This window comes from Stegodyphus dumicola, chromosome X1 (assembly GCF_044657685.1).
Source record: "Stegodyphus dumicola isolate Sdum_Otavi_A_Nest chromosome X1, ASM4465768v1".
In the NCBI taxonomy this organism is placed as follows: domain Eukaryota; kingdom Metazoa; phylum Arthropoda; class Arachnida; order Araneae; family Eresidae; genus Stegodyphus; species Stegodyphus dumicola.
The window spans coordinates 52,401,835-52,423,721 of record NC_140780.1 but is presented as its reverse complement, the minus strand read 5'-3'; the positions used below and the strand labels follow the sequence as shown (position 1 = coordinate 52,423,721).

The following is a 21,887-nucleotide window of genomic DNA, read 5'->3' as shown; positions in this document are numbered from 1 at the left end:
GAGATATAAGCACAAAAAATGAAGCAACTTAAACAACTTACATTGAAAGAAATGTTTAATAAGTTAACAAACAAATATTAAGCTTTTTTTTTTTTTTTTGTGTGTGTGTGTGTGTAAATTTTTATATTCTTTAGATCATAAATGCTTCATTATTTCATAAATCACGATTTCATATTTTTAATTTTATAATTTCTGCATGCCATCTTACTAGATTTAAACCAATGATCTAATATCTGGAAAAGTCCCAAATCTGGAATTGCCGAAGTCCCGACGAGTACGGATATCGGACGTTGTACTGTATACCACAGCTTGAAGGAATCTACTGAAATAAAACCATTTATGCTTAAAATTACATAAAACATACATATAAAATCATATATGATAAAATGCATAGTAATGAATATAACTGGTATGGAGCATTATGTTGCCACGCCTTTGTAATAATTATTGAAAGTACAGCAATCTTAGTTAAGGGTATATTAAGTTTACTATTTCATAAAAGGTTATGTCCATTTAGTCTCTATTATATTGTAAATACAGGTAATTAAAGCATGTTATACAAAACTGTTAAAACTCTTCTAGATTTTACCCTTAATTCCTAATGCCTACTTAGTTTGAAGATTCTCTATTAGAGTGGTTGCCCTCCCCCTTTTTTTGGATGTGTTCTTGTTTTTCGAACAGCAAAATTCCTGTTCTGTTTCAATATATATCCCAATCTGTGGCATCTATTGAAATATCTTCCATCCTTAAAATGTAAACCACTAAATTTATACAAAACATACATATAAAAATACATATTAATAAATGTAACTGGCCTGGAAATTTATAAGATTTTTATTTCAACCATTGAAAGAAAAGCATTCATAGTGAAGCTTGCATTAAGTTCATATTTCACGCAAAATTACGTGATACTTAGTCTCTATTATAAATACAGATAATTAAAGTGTACGATTTCAAAACTGTTAAAAGCATTTAGTTATAAAAAATCATACATGATAAAAATATTAGTACTACTAAGTGAAACTAGCCTGAAATTTATCAGACTTTTATTATAACCATTAAAAGAAAAGCATTCTCAGTCGGGTCACGTTAAGTTCATTATTTCACACACAACTGTTTTAAGTCCTATAATAAATATAATTAAAATGTATTATTTCAAAACTGTTTAGCACATTAAAACAATGATATTCAAGTATCCAAATACAGTAAAATTGTGTCAGCTTTAGTGGGTATGGGATAAATATGTGAATGAGACCTTCAATCACTTGGACCTAAAAACAAGAACAATCCAATTATGCTTTCTTGGGAAGCCCTGACATAACACTGTACTACTGAAATGTTTCTGAGCTTGTTACTTTTCCCAAGTGTACTTATTTTGCAGGAATAGGGAAGAATATTGCCTATGATAAAAAAGGTCAAACAGTAAAGGACTACAGCAAACATCATAACTGTAACTTCATAATTCAGCAGGTTTGGGACATCATCAAATATTATTCTGATGATTGCTATGTAATAAACCTAACAGAACTGAAACCTACTTAGATAAGTCATAAAATTCAAACATTTTTTAACATTTAGCCATTTGAAAAATTGATATATTTAACAGTTTTCAAGTGATTATTTTATTATCCATACACTAATTTTTCAGTGGCACTGTAAAATATTCAAATGCAGATAGTAATGCAAAATTATGAAACAAAACCAGGCACATGATTAGCAATGTCTATTAATACAGTCTTACTTTTAAAAACAGTAATAGTACTAGCACTTACAGTAAAATCAAAATTAACGTTTACAGAAAGAAATATACATAAAAATAATTTTTGAAAAATAAATGGAAAATTACACTGAAGATTTATGTTGGGATTATTTGATTATGCAACGTGCACAATGGCTATCTACTTATGGGAAGGAATACTTTCCTGGAAGAATTAAAAGGGATTTGGCTCAAACATGGTCCTTCTGATAGTTTTACACATGGGTAAAACCACCAAAATTTCAATCCAGCCAGCCTGCTTGCTATTATTTGAATCAAGGTCAAACTATTAATGTTCAGTAGTCTTATCCACTTGACCAGTAGTGAACCTTGAAGAGTTTTTGAAACATTTTTCATACGATCAATCTGAGTTACTTTTTACCCCACTGCCTGTTCCTTAAGAATATTATGTACATTTATAATCGAAAAATGGCAAATATATAGCTGTAGCTGACACGCTATTGAGAATCGACACCATCGCTATCCCAGCTCCAATTGATTACACAGTTATATCAGACTGCCAGGAGAATGAAGACCTCAGGATCCTTAAATCAAATTCCACTTTCAAAATAGTACAAATTCCTATTCCAGATAGCAATAAGAAAATTTATTGTGATACCTCCACTAATTTTAACAGGCCATACATTCCTAAAGAATTGAGAACAGGTATTTTTCTTTATACATAACTTATCCCATCTTGGAATTCATGCAACAACAAAGCTGGTGACAAAAAGATTCATTTGGCCTGGCATAAACAAAGACTGTCAGCTGTGGTCTAGACCATGCTTGCAATGCCAACAGCCCAAAATTCACAAACATACCCACGCTCCAGCTGCTGAATTCAAAGTCTCCAATCAACATTTCAAGTACTTTAATATCGATATTGTTGGCCCTTTACCATCTTGCAAAGGTTTTAGGTACCTACTTACCATCATCGATAGATTCACTCGGTGGATCGAAGCTCTACCTCTGGAAGACCAAACCACAGAGTTCGTCGCACATGCCCTCATTGTGACTTGGATTTCTAGATTTAGAATCCCAGAGAAGATAACATCTGACCAAGGTCAGCAATTTGACAGCCAACTCTTCAGATCTTTGAGGACATACCTAGGCTTCAAGGCGAACAGCACCACGGCTTACCATCTGCAATCTAATGGTTTAATCGAACGACAACATCAAACCTTGAAAAACAGCCTAAAATCCCACCTGCAAATGTCAAATTCTTGGACTGATGTTCTACCTTTGATTCATCTTGGCATTTGAACTGCCATTAAAGAGGATTTGCATTGTTCTTCTGCTGAACTTGTGTACAATTCACCAATCTGGTTGTCTGGAGAATTTTTCAGTTATGTCCCCACTGTTACGCATTCAGATTTTATACAAAATATCACACCCAAAACCTAAAACCAACTCCAACAACCAGCCATGGAAAAAAAAAACCCCAATTTTCGTGCACAAGGACAGCAAATTGTTCACACGTATTCATCTATAATAACATAATTTCATCTTCTCTTCAACCACCCTATCTAAGACCATATTTAGTTAAAAAACGTTTTGAGAAATTTTTCGATGTGGAAGTTTCAGGTAAAATTAAAAGGATATCGACAGATAGGTCTCAAAAATGAAATAACAACAAATCCCCAGACACATGAAGCTGATAACTCCAAAATCTCAGCTCCACTTCCTGGAGACAATGATTCTTAAAAAGATATTGATCCTAGAAACACAAAAGCTGGAAGAAGGGTGAGATTTCCTGCAAGATTATGAGGTATAACGCTATCACTGGGAAGGGGGTGTGTGGCAACATCATTTACGTTAATGAAGCACCATCTGTGAAACTCTTTGCATGCAATTTTCTTTTCCCCAGAGTGACAACACTAAGCCTTCAAGTAGAAAAAGAACAATGATTGATTTTCTGTCTGTGTAATTCTATTTCCAGAAAATGTAAATAAATATTAATCTCATTGGAGTCAGAATGGTGTTTAACATTCCCTAATAGCCAGATAATAGCCCAGAAGTAAATCAGTAAATATCTTTAAGCAGTAAATGATCTTTCCTTGGACAGACAAATAAGTCAGAACCTACAATCTATATTATGAAAAAAAAAAAAAAAAAAAAGAATCAGCAAGGTTAAAGCTATTTAGTGATAATACTTTGAGACTTTGAATATACTAATTACTGTAAAATAACTAAGCACTTCAAAGATCACTCAAAAGAAGTATTTGATAAATCTTACAATTTTGATTTTTGTGCAGTACTGTTAAATATTTTCTTTTGATTTATTAAATACATGGAAAATCTGAACTTCTTCATTCAAACAATATTAACTTGCTTTATTCTAATATTTAATATATGGTTAATCTACCATGTTTCTCTGAAAATAAGACCTAATTGTAAAATAATTTCAAGCATAATTTTTCAAGATATCTGCAATATAGCCTTACCTAAAATAATAAGACCTAATCATAAAATCAGCCCTAGCATCAGGTTTCAAGACACTTGTCCTACTCAAAGAAAAAAAAAAAAAAAAAAAAAGCCCTAGTTAAGATGTCAGACAGATTTATTTCTTAATGATCAATCAGAGTGCATATTTACCATACGTGTGCACTTAATAACAAACCAATTTGGTTATGACTATCCAAGTTCTGCAATGGAAATATTGAAAACACTTGTCTAAAATAAAAATAGGTTTCCTGAATTTTGTGCTTACAGTTTTTTACCACTTTAGTGTAGTCCACCATTTTTTAATAGTTTTTATTGTCATTCCTATCTTGCAAGTCTTTCACTAACACTTGATTTAATAATACATTTAAAGGGAATAAACTGTTTAACCCTAAAGAAGATGTGTGTAAAAATAAATGAGGTGTTACATCATGGAGAACTTCCAGGCTATGCATTTTACAGCTTTTTGCACCAAAAAGTGTCCAGTCTGGAAATGCTAATCAGAATACAATATACCCTACAGATGAACAATAAAAATGTTAAGAAGCACAAGTGTCAGTCAGAAATTAGTATTTCTTGATTTAAAAGACATATGTCAATGGATTACTGTCAGAAGAGTAAAGCTTCTTTTTGTTCACAAAACTGATATTCAAGCATTTGTCTTCACAATGCAACCACAGTTAAACATAGCCCAAGAAGAATTCAAAGTGCTGCAGTATTGGATGGATGGTTTCCTTTAGTAATATGAATGCCTTTCAGAAATCTTCAGCTCTGTTTAAACAGAAAGATGCTGAAATTATCATATGTATACTTACAAACTGTATAACATATCTGCATGGGTGTGAAAAAACCTCCACCTCTAATCATTGAGAGCAAGAAAGATAAGGCTGAATTTGTTTCAGGTATTTATGTTCTTGAAACTGAAAATACCTTCTGCACACAAGAAGCTATAAAGAAATGGGCCAATTTAATGGCTACCACTTGTTTTGTAAACTAGCCAAAGTGGTCAGCTGATCTGCGATTCATCTCACATTGACCAGACATGAAAAATTATGCAGAAAGTAGAACATATGACATAATGATTCCCATAGGAATAACTGTTTATCTTCAGTCTCTGTATACTGCCAAACTTTACAAGCCATTGAAGGACCACTTTCACACAGAAATCAATAACTATATAGAGCACAGAAGAGAAAAATCAGTGTGGACAGTCACTAAAGCCCAGCTAGTGAGATCCCAAATTGGATGAAGAATTCATGTGAAAAAAGTCACTGACACCTGTGTTATAAATGTGATCAAACTAGCTACAGGGAAGAAAGGACAAAAAATGATCATTTAAGAAGACATTCCAGGCCTGAATTTGAGGTCTTGAGTTTTATGAACATGTTTTAAAAGCAGACATGACTGTACTTAAATAAATGTAATTTTTTTACATGAATAAACCAATAAATATTGATTTTTGAATGATGTAAATGGGCAAATATTAATTGCTGTGCATAAAAAAATAAGACATCCCCAAAAATAATTTTTGCTCCAGTCTTCTGGAGTAAAAATTAAGACCCAGTCTTATGCTTTAAGGAAACACAGTACATATCACTTTTAAATGAATACATAGACTGCCCTTCAGTAATTCATTTAAACTCTCTGGAAGAAAAAATATTACTGTAGTAATTTTTGATTAAATAAATTTTGATTCTAATGTCTTTGAGCATGAACAACAATTTGTCATAGCATGAATTCTGTAACTCTATAGATGATGCTCACATTGATTTGATAGAATTTAAATCAATAACCGAAACTAACGTTTTGTCAAATTCTTGGAATGTCTTTGGCTCCTATTGGCTTGTTCTTCTTAGTGGTCTAATAGATTTTTGTAGAACTTAACAGGACAGGGCATATGAGAAAGTTCCTTAGACTGCCCCTGTAACTAATTAATATCAGTTTAGGCCTAATGATGCACTTCACAATTATCACCTTAAAAAATTTGTCTGCAAGAGGGTTATTAGCAAGATGATGAACAAAACGTAGTACTTATTCCTCCCAAACCAGAATACACCACTGCTGGTTTAAGTGCACGCTAACTGCGACAAACGTGCCCTATTTAACTCATGTGAAGTATCCTGACAGCATCAACGACCAACCTTTCGAAGTTTGAGAGGGCTCAACTGTACATAACATGGAAAGTGATGACAAAATTTAGATTTTTTAACAGCAGAAGTGACCAGCAGTGGAGGAAATCACAAAAACAGTATTTTAAGCCTAAAATAATAATTAATATTGTTATTGCATAAACAAGATAGAACTGTATAAATAATAAAATTTTACAAAAACATTTTTACCAAATTTTCCTTTAGGTAAAAAAAAGATTTGCATTTAATTGAACAAAAAGAGAAGTTATTGTATACTTAAGCTTCTTGCCTGCTTTTTCTCATCTGCATTTTTTTTTTTTTTTTTTTTTTTTTTTTTTGAGAATAAGGAAGTAAATGCATCCTTAATCAAGTTTGTCTGCTTTTTTTCCTTTCTCCCTTTCTTTTTTTCTGTATTTTAATTAATTTTTTTTTCAGTTGATAAGTAGGATAATGCTAACTTAACACTTTGAGTGGCATGGTTTGTTGGATCTGTTCATGAAGACATTTAAACAGCATTTATTAGCTAAATTTGTAGAATTACTCATTTTTGTCTTTTTTTTCCCCATAAACTTCCATTCATTAAAATGATATTTACATGATTAAAGAAAGTAAAAAAGCGAAATATTTTAAATTATAAACTAATATATTTTAAGTAACAAAAAAAAAAAAAATCTTCTGACCATATAAAGCCAGTCATGTTTGGAAGTATTATTTTTAATACTTAATATAAATTCTCATAAAATTCTTAACAAATATTATATTTACTCGCATATTACTATCCTCTTTTGCTAATTTTATCTCTTGAAAATTGAAATTGGAAAATTATGTAGTGTATACTATTTCTGAAAGAAGAATTAAAGGAAGAACTTAGTACATAATAAAGCACAAATAAATTATTATATACTATGTATTATTAAAAAAGCCTATAACCAAAGGTGTAACTACCCATCCATACCTTGGACATGATAAATACAAAAACAGCTAGGGAGAGAAATATACAACAAATATGGCAAGTGCATTCAATTTTTACACTATTTCTCATTGCTAGTCTTTGAACAAAAGCAGCACAGATGCTGCACAGAAATGCTTTCAGAAACTGCAAATCAGTAAAAACATAGGACAATAAGAAATTAAAATTATTAAACTAACTTGATCAATTAACATCTTTTTTAAACCAGCTGTTCGGCCAATCGTACCTATGCCTTTCTCCAAAACATTGTACCAGACACGCAAAACAGGACCCTATAATTATACAAAAAAATTAATATAACAATCAAGTTTATGAATCTATGCAAATAAAGTTTACTTTGATTAAATTATAACACATAAAATTAAACAAATTCATAATTTTACAATGGACATTTGTTGTTTCAAATGGTAGTTTGAGTCATAGAAGGAGAAAAACAGAATTAATATAAAGCAACAAAAACATCCAATAATACACAAAATGTTTATTTTCCTGAAAGACAATGAGTAATTATAAAGGATAGATGATTTTACACATGTAAAACTAAATATTTGGCCGTGTATTTTCCAAATTTTGTATAAACAAATTTCATTAAAATATAGCGAGCCCTCTTGAGCATCCTTGAAAGTGACCAGTATTTCTAAGAACATAAATAGACATCAGTACTGAATATTAACTCTTTCAGGTAACCACTTCTGCAGAAGACCAAACTCATCTGCATTAATATATGGTTGACTTAGAAAGAGTTCACTGTGAGCAGTGACGTAACTAGAATTCTTAGGGCCCTATGCAAAAAAATTTTCTTGGGGGGAGGGAAGGGCAAAAAAATTTACAGTATTAAAAAAAAAAAAGAAAGAAAAGAAGAAATCTGAAAGGTTTTTAGATTTTAACGGTCAAACAAAAGGGTTTATGCTCTCATTCAGCACACAGTTTACCAGTCTGCTGTTGTACTCATTCCTGCTAACCGTTTCCCTTTCCCTCTTTTTATTAAGCATTGTTTTCTTATTATTAAGCATTGTTTTCTTCCCACTTATGCCACATACAGTTCAACACCAAAATCACAAAATATTTTTAAAGCTGAACTGCAGCATATGTTATATGAACTCTAGATACAGTGTTACGTATACATTATTATATTAATTTTATTTTATTATTATTATTATATTCATTTTATTTATGCTGAATAAAATTATTATATTATTATATTCATTTATTAATTATTATATTCATTTTATTTATGCTGAACTGCAGCATATGTTATATGAACTCTAGATACAGTGTTACGTGTTGGCATACATTATTATATTCATTTTATTTTTTTACCAGTTCTTTAAATCAGTATCCAGTTTTCTTAGTAAGATGGCTAACAATTTTTTTTTCCAAATTAAGTTTTTATGTGTTAAGTTTACTTATTAAGTAGTTCATCTAACTTACACCAAATAAAACTCAAGTTCAACAGCAAAATCACAACATATTTAAAAACAGTATATTTATATTTGCTATATTATTTAAAAAAAAAAAACAAGTTACTTGTACAACAAGCATCATAATATAGCGTAAAAATATATTTATGGGTGCCCCTTGGCAAAAATTGGCTTTGTCCATGTACACATCGATCTATTTTCAAAGTCAAAGGAGCACCTACTTCTACACTAGAGCCAAACAAAAAATATATATTTCTCAATAAACTAAATTTTACATCAAACAATGAAATAACAAAAAAAAAAAAAAAAAAAAAAAGGAAATTTATCTTATAGCACCTAAGCAGTACACAAAGGAAATACCCACTTATTTAGAAATTTCCATGTCTTCAGTATGTGATACACAAAATTCCTTAACAGCATCCAAAAACTTTCCTCAAACCCTGTTCCCTTTCTAACGGAACAATTTACGTATATCTTTTCTTCTATCCTGAACCACTCCCCCCCCCAAAAAAAAATTCTGCTCTCTCCTTGTATACCATCAAACATCCACTTTACCACCGGCAGTCATTTTACAATGCACAGCACACAGTATGCGATGTACTTCCTAACTGCATCCAACAAATATTTTCCCATAAGTCAAATTCACCGCAATCATGCAACCACTCGTGTCATAATAGGGTTTCCATAATATTCAACTACTCAGGTTACCATAAATAAAACAACTAGGCAATAATCCAAAGGGTACCCTTAAACTTTTCACAACGGCGCACCTTTGTTTAAGACGCTCGTGCGGGACGGAAGGGAATCGAAGGCAGTCACCGTACAGGATAGAGGTTTTGCGTCGCTAAGCCCAATTTAAAAAAAAAAAAATCAGAAAAAAAAAAAAAGGTTTCACTTCTAGCATTGTAATTTTTTGTATCATTTTAGATTATTACTTGAGTTCTTATATATGTTAAAATTAGCACTTAATAACATTTTTTTTTTTTTTTTACATGAAAATATATGTAAAAAATTGCTTATCTTGTAAAATAATTTTCGGAAGCGCTATCCAAATTATTCCAAAATTTTAATTGGTAAAATACATCAATAAAGTTTAAAATTAATAAAACAATACAATAAAGACTATTTACAGTAAGAAGTAACAAAAGTTAAAATGAAGACTGAGTGTGGTAAATCTCGAAGCAGGGAGATGTATCATTTCTAACTCTTTAAAAAATGAATCATCACTCTCATCTGTGTTAGTAAATGGTTCATTGACCATACGAGGGTATTCTTCCTCTGATAAATAGCGCCTTCCCGCCATAATAGACTGGAGGTGAGGCCTTTCTGAAATAAAAAGAGAAGAAACGGAAATATATCTGAAGGCAATGCAAAACGTAACAGTACTCCACATACTAACCCTAAAAGATCGTACATAGTAAAGGGAAAAAATAGAGTAAAAAAAGGAATTGGATATAAATCAGACACGCGAATGTTTCATTAGCACGTAGCGATTTAAAGAGCTCACCTCTGTTTACGCTTTCCCTTCCCCTCCCTCGCAAGAGCTGATGAGTAAAATACCAAAGTCAAGCAGAATATATCAAACTCAAAGTCAAGAACTAAAACTGCGTTCATTTCAAAAGTAATGACCATAGGATCTAGTGGCCTTCAGAAAAAACGTTCCAGCTTAAAATGCGTATACGCATCACCCATCCTCTGAATGCAACCTCTAGCGATGCGTGGATGGGACGCCTGGCTATAAGAGACATTCTTAAGGAATGCGGATATGGGACACCCATCCTGAAAGGGTTAAATATAGTTACCTAATATAGTTATAAAAAAGTATTATTCATTAACCTTCCAGATTAAATATGAAAATATGGAACTACTCTGATATGCGCCCTCAAGGCGCCAAATTTCTTGCCAAATATTTTTGGCGAGAAACTCCATGCTGCCATATTGCTATCTAAATATATATCATATATCAGAGTCGTACCAAAAATATCTTAGGCTTTCCTGAATAGCAACATGCTGATGTGAGGAAGATAAAAGAATTTTACTTCTAGCAGGGGCAACACATTGCTTATTGCTTTCACTGAGACGACTTTGTTAATTAAAATTGAACAATAAATAAATATCTTATATTTTTTCAACTGGCAGCATTCTCATGCAATGAGATAAAAGTGTTCTGTTTCTAATAGTATTGCCACTGCTCGCTTTCAAATTCATTAGTTGTACAAAATATGAAATAAATAATAAAACAAATTGGAAATTCAAAATTCAGGCTTCCAGGTGCACGTTTGGGTGTTTGGGTTATTCAAAATTTAATGGCTCTAGGTACCATCATTTTTTTTCTAAATGCGAGAAACACACATTCATACATGCAGAATCATCCTTATTTAATTTCTTTAAAAATAATACAGAGCGATTAATATTTGACAGCAACAACTTCATAAGGGATACGCCGTTTATAGTGAACCAATTAAATGCTTATTATATTAAACTAAGAATCACTCATATTGATGAATTTAACTTTTTTAAGTTTAATACAGTCAAAAGTCTTTAATCCGGACTCGTCGGGAGTTCGGCAATTCCGGATTATCGGTTTTTCCGGATTATAGATCATCAGTTTAAATCTGGTCAGATGGCATGCAGAAATTATAAAATTAAAAATATGAAACCGTAATTTATGAAATAAAGAGCAATTCTGATCTAAAGGGTATCAAAATTTACAAAAAAAAAGCTTAATATTTATTTGTTTACTTTATTAAACATTTCTTTCAACGCGCGGATGCGTAAAGCATACATTACGCATAGTCGAAATTAGAAAATTGCAACCAGAAAACTATTTGATGTGTATTCGTGATATTTATGATGAAGCGGAATTTGATTTAAATCATATCAAAAACGGAGTACATCGAGATGAAATACTACGCTTAGTAAGGAATTATAAGCCGAATAAAATAAAAACATCTGCCCTGAAGATAAGGATAGTGCTGACAGATCAACTTCCAGTTCATTGCGCACCTCGTCGTCCCCCCCCCCCGGTAGAGCAGCGTGAAATTGATAAACATATTTTGGAATGATTAGAGAATCAAAGGATATGCCTTTATCCATTTTTTTGCAGAAATTCCACTTTTTGTTTGATGGACATCGGAACATGCTTTCGCTTTGTAGATCTTTTGGTAGCTCCAGAATCGGAAATTCTTTTTGACATAATCGAAAATTCCAGCTTACTTTTATAAAATTGCTCTAACAGTCTGCAAAAAATAATAAGCTGGATCCAATTAGAAGATTAAGAAACAACACAATCTGCAACATTAACTGACATAGGTAATTAGATAATTTTAGCTTAGCTTATACCGTCCGTTATACATTAAATGCGCATGCATAAACATATTATGCGCATGTGTAGATGCATATGCGCATGCATAAAGGTATTATGTGCACACGTTAATGCACTATGTGTTGACGCATGCACAGAAAGTTTGTAGCTTTGAGGTCTGGATTATAGATCATTCCGGATTATGGACGTCCGGATTAAAGACTTTTGACTGTAGTAGGACTGATTTTTGGAGTTTGGAAATGGAAATGCCAGTAACAGATTAAATATATGAATAAAATTAAACACTCCAAGTGATATGTTTTGAAAATTGAGAACTGAAAGTAATATACCACAATTTCTCTTTTAATTTTTACAAGTTCACTCCAAATTAAGTAGCAGAATCATACCTAGTTACTTCTTTCATTTATACTTCAAAAAATATCTATTGATTATTCGATTATAATAACAAAATAAACAGAAACAAAATAATACACAAAATAATTAGATAAATATAAAATAATACCAGTATAATAGAAAATTATTATACCTATTTTTAGGCATTTTGTAATAATACCTTGTTACATTATTTTGTTCCATTCATATATGCCTATACATATAGATATATATAATTTAAGGATTCCATATTAACTAATATGTACATAACCAAAAATTACATCAATAATGTATTTTTCCGTATGATTAACTTCATTCTTAAGAATTTTCTGCAATCTAATTTGCATTATACAAGTCACGAATCAAAAACAATTAAATGTTTACATGGCATTAGAATTAATGCCATAATGTATTTGTAATTTGGCAAATGGTCCTTAGACATGAAAAGGTTGAAAGACACTTGAGTTACAACTACATTCTCGGTTATTTTGTATACATGTAACATAGTACAGTAAGACCCCGCTTAACGCGGGGGATACGTTCCATCAAAGTAGAGCGTAATGCGAAACAGCGCTAAACGAGGCTATCTTTACATGTAAATATTGGGGTTAGGGGAAGATGGCTAGGAAATTGGTTAGGTATTGAATTTAAAAAGTATGTTTTTTAATAAAAATAAAACCAAACATTTATTTCTTAAAGCCCAAATTAATACCACATTATTATTTCTTGCAAAAATAAAAACAAAATATAAATAACAAAACGAATATTCTTAAAAAAAAAACAAAAAAAAAATTCTAAGTCAGTCATATTTAGTTAGCCTTTCGCGTTTTCAGTGTTCTGCCTTTTTGTGACAAAAGCATCTAATGTTGTTTGCCTTTTTCTTTTGCGTTGTTCTCTTAAAAGTTCTTCATAAACAGATAGAGCATCTCTACCACCACGCCTTACTTTTGAGCTCCTGTCAAAATTCGGATCATTTTCAATGAATTGATCCATTATTTCAGTTATGGTAGACAAACTCCTTTTTACAAACGCCATCGAAAGTTCTTTTTGCTCTTCTTCTGAATCACTGCTGTCAACATTTTTGTTTTCTTCTTGTTCAGTTAATTCCTTGAGCTCATCATTAGAAAGACTAGCCGCTGCTTCTTGAATTATTTCTTCGACATCTTCCACATTTACCCTTTCAAAATATGTCTGTACATTACCGCACCAAACAAGAAATACAAGTACACTCTTTCGGATATGTATTTGAAACCTATCGCTGCATAATATTTCGAGGAATCCCCGTATGCTGCGAGCGATTTCGTGGAATCACCGGGTTGAAATAAAAGAGTGCTAAACCGAAACAGCCTTAAGCGGGGTCTTACTGTATTCAAAAGGCAAAACTCAATATTTACACTACAAATCCATCGATGTAACGAATATGTCTTTCTACTCCTATGTTTTTTAAAAAAGATGTTACTTGCCATACAATTTATGGTTCAATATTCTATTTTCATAGTAAAAAAAAGATGCATTCATTCACAGAATTAAATTTTTCTTTTTCTCTGTATAAAATGGAATGCACAGAAGTTAATTAAACAACCTCCACATTTTCCCACAACTCCAAAGAGCTCAGTCTCCCCTTTTTCAGTATCACCTGTGTTTAGAATCATTTGTAATTTCCGACTTGATGGTATTTGATCAGTATTCATTTAGGCCATAAAAATGCATAAAAATAATATCCTCAAATGATTAAAAATACTAACTTACCGAATCTGCAGTACTACTGCTAATTTCTAAATCCTAAATCCAGTAGTCAACTGGAAGTCTATTCACCAAGTAATAAGAAATTAATAAAATTTCACCTATACTCAAACTACTTTCAGCAAACCACGTACACTTTTTGATGCACACGTTTGTGAAAATGTAAGGACACTCCTTTTTCACAAAATGTCCATTTTCACCATATTTCTTGCACCGCCATTTAAACTTGTAATATCCTTCTTTTCACATAACCTCAACTTATTATTATTATCAGATAAACGCATTAAAAATATAGAATTCACTTTACATAGTGCCATACAATCCGAAAATTAATCAACAGTATTTCACACAACACACAATGAAGCTTTTCCAAATTAACCCCCTTTTCCGATTACAGAACTGTAATTTGTCCATTAACGTCACGTTTAACACAACACAGAATATAGCTAGCTAGTAGTAACCTTTATCGCCTCCAAAATGTCGCCAAACTACCAGTTACCATATTCCAAAGATCAGCTGTCATTTTTACCTCAGCCAACTGACTTTTCTTATATGACAAAATTTGACATCACTTCCCAAAACTGGAATTTCTGTGACTTCTAGTGAACTTTAAGGGGGGGCCTGACTTCCTATGTTTTAATTTTCGCAGATATTATCACGTGCTAGCCTTAACAAATTCAGGACTTCTCACAATAAACACGAACAACAGTCTGGCTCCAGTTATAGCTAATGACATGAAAGCTATCCCCTAGAAGGGAATCAAAACTAAAGCATACAGCCATTTTTTATTCATTTATTTATTTTGGTATTTAGTGCAACACTGAATTCAGCTGTTATATCTGCATCATATACTATATATACACATAAATGTAGTTCAGCAGGACATTCAAGGGTCTTTTAAGCCTTTGGGTCCTTATGCGATGGCATCCCTTGTATAGCCTTATTTACACCACTGTGTACCACACACACAAAAAAGGCTACATCCACTAAATACATGAGGCCTCAACTTTTATTTAACATTGGTCATATTTCTAAAGATACATAGCTTTTATCACATCCTAGGAAAAGACAAAAACACATCCTTAGTTCTACATTATCTCTCTGAAACTTAATTACAGAAGGAACATGCTAAAACTAATGGAATCATTTTAAATATATACACTCTTGCAATTTTTTTTATTTCCCCCCATTTGGAATAAAAGATATTTTTATCATTAACAATGATTTTGTAATTTAAAAACAATACAGACATATACAGTTTTTCATAAAATGCTTTTCTACAAATTACTTCTGGGCTGTGTCTCCTATTCAGTCTTTTAAGAAGTTTATAGTGCAGCAACGCCGAACACCTGACATGGAAGACATGAAGACAAGTTGTCCTTTTGGACTTTTTTTAAAACTTAACACATGAAATTCTAGGTTATAATAAGATCTAACCTAGAATTTCACTTATAAGTTTCAAAATAAATCTAAATGAGAACCTGTTTTAATTCCTTCCATCCAGGGATTTCAGTGAAGTTACAGTAGAAATGTCATTATCTTGGATTCATAATATACAGAAATATAGTAAATAGCTTACCACAAAACAAGCACCAAGAAATGCAAATCTTGCAACTCTGGAGATTTCTATTCCTTTCAGTTCACATTTTTCAATTGCTGTTTGTGCAATTAAGTCACTAGATCCCATTAAAAATCCTAACAGTAAAAGAACATTAATATGAATTAGGCCACATTTTCTAACATGTTAAAACACCACAATAACAATAGTAGTATTCAGATTTTGTTTTCAAAAATATACTATGAAACTATTTAGAGCATTAATTTAAACACTGCAAATGACACATACTCTTGAATGATTAAATAGCACAGAAATAGCATTTTTAAAATATCAAACTTAAGTAAATCAGATTTAAACAAAGCTTAAAAATTAAATTAAAAAACGGCAATATCATGAAAGCACCATTTAGAGTATATACAGGGTGAATCTGAACAAGTGGGCAAAACTTTAGGGGTTGATAGAAGGGGTTGAAGAATGTATGGTCAGAATGCAAACGGCAAACCACTAGCTGGCATTGTAAATGGCATAAAAGGGGTCGGTCCTCACAACCCAATAGTATTTTCTACTGTGGATTGCTGGTTATATGAACCATAAAATTTTCAGGTCAATGGGTTGGTTGCAGTGGTTGCATAGCTTGGCCATCAAGATCACCGGATCTTTCATGTTTGGAGTTTTTCCTGTGGTGGCATATGAAAAGCCTAATCTGCAAGTCCCCGCATTGAAACCAATATGGGTCTAGTCACCAGGAATGCCGTTGCTGCCGGCGATACTCAAGAAATGCTTGGTGTTCTCGCAAATGTGGGTCAGTCCCTATCCCGCAGGTGTGATGCCTGCATTACAGCTAGTAGAACGTCTTTTGAGCAATTTCTTTGAGAATTTACATCAATTACATTCCTGTTAAAAAATTTTTTTTTAAGTATCTCCTCTCATTCTTGTGTTAATTCTTTGAATGTGACAGTAGAAAACTACCCTACAGTAGAAACTTCTCACCACTTGCGTTCTGACCATACATTCTATGACGAATACTGCTCGTAGAGCTGCCTTCTATCACCCCCTAAAGCTTTGTGCACTTATTCAGTTCACCCTGCATACTTCTAATAAAATATACATAGCAGCAATTTCGCTCTTCTCCTAACATACACATAAAAAAAACTTGTTTTAATAACAAAAGAATTTGAACTAATACACAATAAAAGTAGTATTGTTTACTTAATTATTAACAGATACTGTATGCTATTCTAAAATTCAAATCGTATCAATACAAAACAGGTTTACGACTCGCCCTTACCCTTTTAGAAAGATTTTCCATAAACTTTTGTTATATATATGTAGGTCTTTTGTGCCATTTTCCCAGCAGCATATGATGCAAAACAAATTTTATATTGATTCTAGGACATCTGATCTAGCACCCACCCAACACACCAATTAATTCCAAGGATGCTGAAATGGGTTGATACTGGATTTTGAACCAGGTACCTCAGTTCATTATTCCCATCTTCTCAAATCATTCAGTTACGATGTTTGTGTGTATTACAATACTGAAACAGTAACAGATCAGTTCCAAATTGTTACAGAGTAGACAGATGAAACCTATCTACTTTGTGACAATCAGTTTTCCTGAGGCAAATGTGAAGTCTATAACTACTACTTCTAAAAAGGCCAAGTGGTTTGATTTATTGTATCCACTGAAGTTACTGATGATAAGTCCAAAGGGGCAATTTGCCCAGTAGGACTATTAATTTCATTTTTGCATCAATTCACTAAAAGTGTTGTTTCACTTTTCAAATTGTTGCCACCAAATATTATCACTCTGTATTATATTTTGAATAACATAATCTTCCCACAAATATGCACATTTGGAAGAGAAAATTTGAAATTTCCTTTATTATCAATTTCATATTTTGTAAAACTTTTAACAAATTTTTGAATAACAAACTCAAGGATTTCAAAGCTAGCAATGGCAACGTTGTATAGAAAAAACATTTTTATCTCCAGCGCGTAAGACTGTGTACCGGAAATTCTAAAGATATGCTCATTTTAAAATTATTTTGAAATATTGCTCTTGAACTGAATTTTATGGTTCAAGTGCAAAGAACATGATATTTAATAAATAAAGGTAACACACAGAATGTTAAAAAAACACCCGTTTGGACGTAATTTAAAATACGAAAGACTTCAGATATTTTTTTTTTAATATGCTGAAAATGCAATTAAATAAAAAAGCTGGAAAAGACATATAAAAAGCAGTTCTGTGGTTTTTATTATTTATTTGTTTATTTATTTTTGAACATTTTCAGGCTGGGCTGTAGTTTTTATAACTCCTTCGTGATTCCATTTCATTACTATAGTGATCCTTTATTGTCTACTGTTACTTTACTGTACTTCATTCAATAATGATGTTTGATCAATTCTTATTTTATACTGTGTTCTATGCTGCTGCATATTTCTTACAATTGATTTACTTGTTGTTAGACTAAACAGGAGTCGTCAAAATGGCATAACGAGTGGTAGGATTCAGCGATTTTTAGCAGAACTACTTCCCAAAATAATTTTAGCTCAGAAAACCATTTATTAAAATTGAATTATAACACTTATTTACATAATTTACAGCAACTCAATACCTAATTTTATCACATTTAAGAAGTGAACCAGTTCTTAAATTTATTTATCCTGCCATTAGGCTCAACGGTCTCTTTTCTGACTGCACTGGGATTGCACCAACAATGCTACAGATACCCGAGATAATAGTATTTGAATTGCAGTTATTATGAAAGTGTTCACTGTCAAGAATGGTATAGAGATAGAAGAAAGTGATTAGGTTTTTTTAAGTGAAACTAGGTCGACGTGTACATGAATACAGTGTATGTGCAATTCTTAAAAACGCGACAAGCAGTTTGCGATTCTGCATTTTCTCCCAATTTCGCACATAATCTTCGTCATGATTAAGAATTTTTGTTCCATAAAAGTTCTAGTATAAGCATAACTCAGCTAGCAGATTATTGGAAAAAATGTTGAATTAAAAAAAAAAACATGCCTTTATTTCGTGAAAACAAAACTAGCAGAATGCTGTAGCAGGGTTGGTCTTCAAATTTTCACCAAAAAGTCGCCAAGTTACCATAATCCGAAGATTAACCAAGTGATTTTCTCCTCTTCTCTGATTTCCACTACATATGCATCATTATGTTGCTACACTCTGAACCTACCCTGCACACCTAGCTGCACTTTAAACACAAAGAGAAACAGAAGGTCTTCATCTTAAATACATCTGTTTAATCTTAACAATAGTCTAATAATTCAAAAGAATGTGTGCAGTGGCCCACAGAAAAGTACATTATAACAATAGAATTACAATGATATCAATTTTGATAGAACTCCATTGAAATAACAATAGGGACATAATTAATTGATGATTTTCTACATTACTCATTCCTGAATGAGTCTCATCCCTGAATTCTGGAATTTGCTAGGAATCATATAGATGGAATGACCAAATCAGTGGGCACTGATAATTATACCAAACAGACTCTCACTCAGCTTATGTTGTACTAATTTCATTAGTAGCATCTAATACATAAATATAGTAAATTTAATCTTGATGCACAGAGATAATAGTATTTATCAAGGCCAGCTGAGCGGAATGCTTGAAAGTTTAGCCTCACACTTTTTGTTTTAAATTACACAGTTGTTTACAGACATTCTAAACCTTCTACAAATATGTTCTGAAGGTGATCTTTCAATATTAACTTCTTAGTGTTCACACCCATGTCTGACTCAGGTGACAAATTTATGCTCCTAAAATATAGGTAACCACATACAGTTTAAGGATCTGTTGTTACATTTGTCAAGACTACTAAAGCAAGACATACTGAAATTTTAATTATCTTTAACTTAAAAAGGCAATTCTGGACAATTTTTCTAGAAATAAAATTAGCATTGAATGAATTCTATGTTTGCTTTATGACTTTTGTTTTCGTAACCAAGAAAAATCATTTTTGGATTTCTTTTGGTAAGTAGAAACACATAGTAATGCAGGTCTTTTGTAAAATTATAAAAACAAAATGGCATAAAATTGACAGAGATATTTGTATACATATTTCCTAAGTAATTTGTAATAAACTTTAAAATAATACTCGTATATTAATTTTCTCTAAGATAAATTCTGAAAAGTAAGCAACTCTATACATCAAAATGAGAAAGTATACCTAAATTAAAATAATGCTCACAAAATTAAATATGCATTGTGTAACATTTTTGTTTTCACTTTTTAAGAAAGTATAATATCTAAAAAACTGAATATGATTGATTGTGTAATGCATACAATACAGCAAGACTTTGCTAATCCACATCGCATTAACCCATACACCTTCCAAAATATCAATTATTGTTAATTTAATAACAAAAATTGGTCCCTGGTTACGAGTGCATCATAGATGATGCTTAAATTTCAACCTTGGCCTTGGTTTAATTAATTATGGCAAAGTACTTGAGAGCTATCTGCCTAAGGAAGAAGCCTTCAAGGCGGACTTACGATGGAAAACTGCCTCGCACACACATTATACAAGGGGAAAACCATGAAAACGCCCATGCAGTCAGCCAATTCACTGGAATTCAAATGCTGGATGAAATTATCAGTGTTTGGAGACTTTACCGCTCAGCTGCTAGTGGACCCTTCCTGGCCAAGGATGAGGGTGACATGGGTTATCAAATTTTAAATTACGTGGAAATTGTACACAGTGTGTCAGCAATAGTTAATTATGATGAAAATGGAGGAGTGTTGACTTTCTGTTTACATAAGCATACAATAAACATGTCGGAAGCAGTCTTGATTATGAAATTTGCAATATATTTTTTTGCATTATAAATTATTTAACCTGAACCGCTAAAATCCAAATTTTTGGCTAGATTAATAAGGCTCTACTGCATTTAGAAGATAATTTAATCTAAATCCATACTCTCACTGTTGAGATGCATAAGGTTGGGAATAACGAAAAGAATGCATACTCTGATTGTTGAGAAGCATGAAGTTGAGAGTAACGAAAGGAAAGTGAAGAAAAAAAAATCAGAATTCTTTGCTAACAGATGCTGCTAAATTATTATCAAACGCAAATCTGTTATCCCTTGTTTAATGACATACAGCTACTCTGAAGACAAAACATTTAAAACTAGTAACTAACATTTCTTTTACTCATCTACTGAAACAAAAAAATCTCTATCTCTAAATGAAATATATCTCTATCTCTAAAGGAAAAAACAAACTCTACATCGTACGAAACTATACCAACTTTTTACAGTACTAGTACATTTCCGACTATTCAGATTTACAGGGCTACAGCAAAACACATTTAACAAAGATGAAAGTAATATCGACAAAAATATGAACAATAAAAATCTGCGACAAGGTATTCATGTGAAATGTACAGCTAAATAAAAAAAAGCTGGCACCTGTCGTACAGAGCTGGGTTTTCCATGGGTGAATTGAAAGAATTCGGGAGTACCACTTAATTAATGCTGTCATAATGTTTTGTAGTTGAAATAAAATAACAGTATTGGCGCTTGTGTGTCTTTCTTGTTTACATTATTAAGTAGGAAAGTAAGTGAGATAAGAAACTTTTTTCCCCCAACGATATATATACTATTATATGAAGTTGTTGCTTTTTCCTCGTGCTGTTCTTGCGGACCCCTCCTTTGCTTCGTTTAAACCGCGGAGGCCACGACCATGAACTAGACGCAACTGCGCACGAGATATCGTTAGTAGTTCTTGAAGCATCAACCGAGAAGTTTTGACCTCTAGTTGCGTAGTAGTTGAATCAAAGAAGCTATAGCGAGAAAGAAGCTAGATATTCTTTGGTTGAATGTCCGCGTCTGAAGCTGAACTGGTTGTTTTTGGATGACATTATTTTTCGAAATATAATCGTTGAGTTGTACCTGGATAACTTTTTCAAAGATCTTGCCCAGACATGGTTTAGCTTATCGGGCGATAATTGGTAGGATTTTTTAGGATCTTTGTTGGGTTTGCGGAAGGTGATAATAATTGCGTGCTTCCATTGCTGTGGAAAGTAGGATTTTCTTATACATACATTGATGACATTCACAATGAGAATTTTGCATTTGCGTGGAAGTTCTTTGATAGCTTTATTTGAAATTCCATCATAGCCGCGTGCTTTTTTTATA

General features: G+C 32.1%; 1 protein-coding gene across 8 annotated transcripts in view; it reads right to left on the bottom strand.

Moving 5' to 3' along the window:
• Window positions 1-21,887, bottom strand: part of LOC118193757 (mitochondrial inner membrane protein Mpv17-like) — a 37,010-nt gene extending 15,123 nt beyond the window's left edge. For 2 of the 8 annotated variants that reach the window (XR_004758987.2, XM_035364890.2), the window contains exons 1-3: window positions 21,159-21,629; window positions 15,738-15,853; window positions 7,477-7,569 (exon numbers count right to left, since the gene is read on the bottom strand). Coding sequence is in view for 7 of the 8 variants with exons in the window: in XM_035364890.2 (XP_035220781.1) it covers window positions 7,477-7,569; window positions 15,738-15,853; window positions 21,159-21,231 (282 nt within the window). In the remaining variant the exon portion in view is untranslated. The other 6 variants (XM_035364892.2, XM_085808066.1, XM_035364893.2 and 3 more) reach the window with 6 other exon arrangements.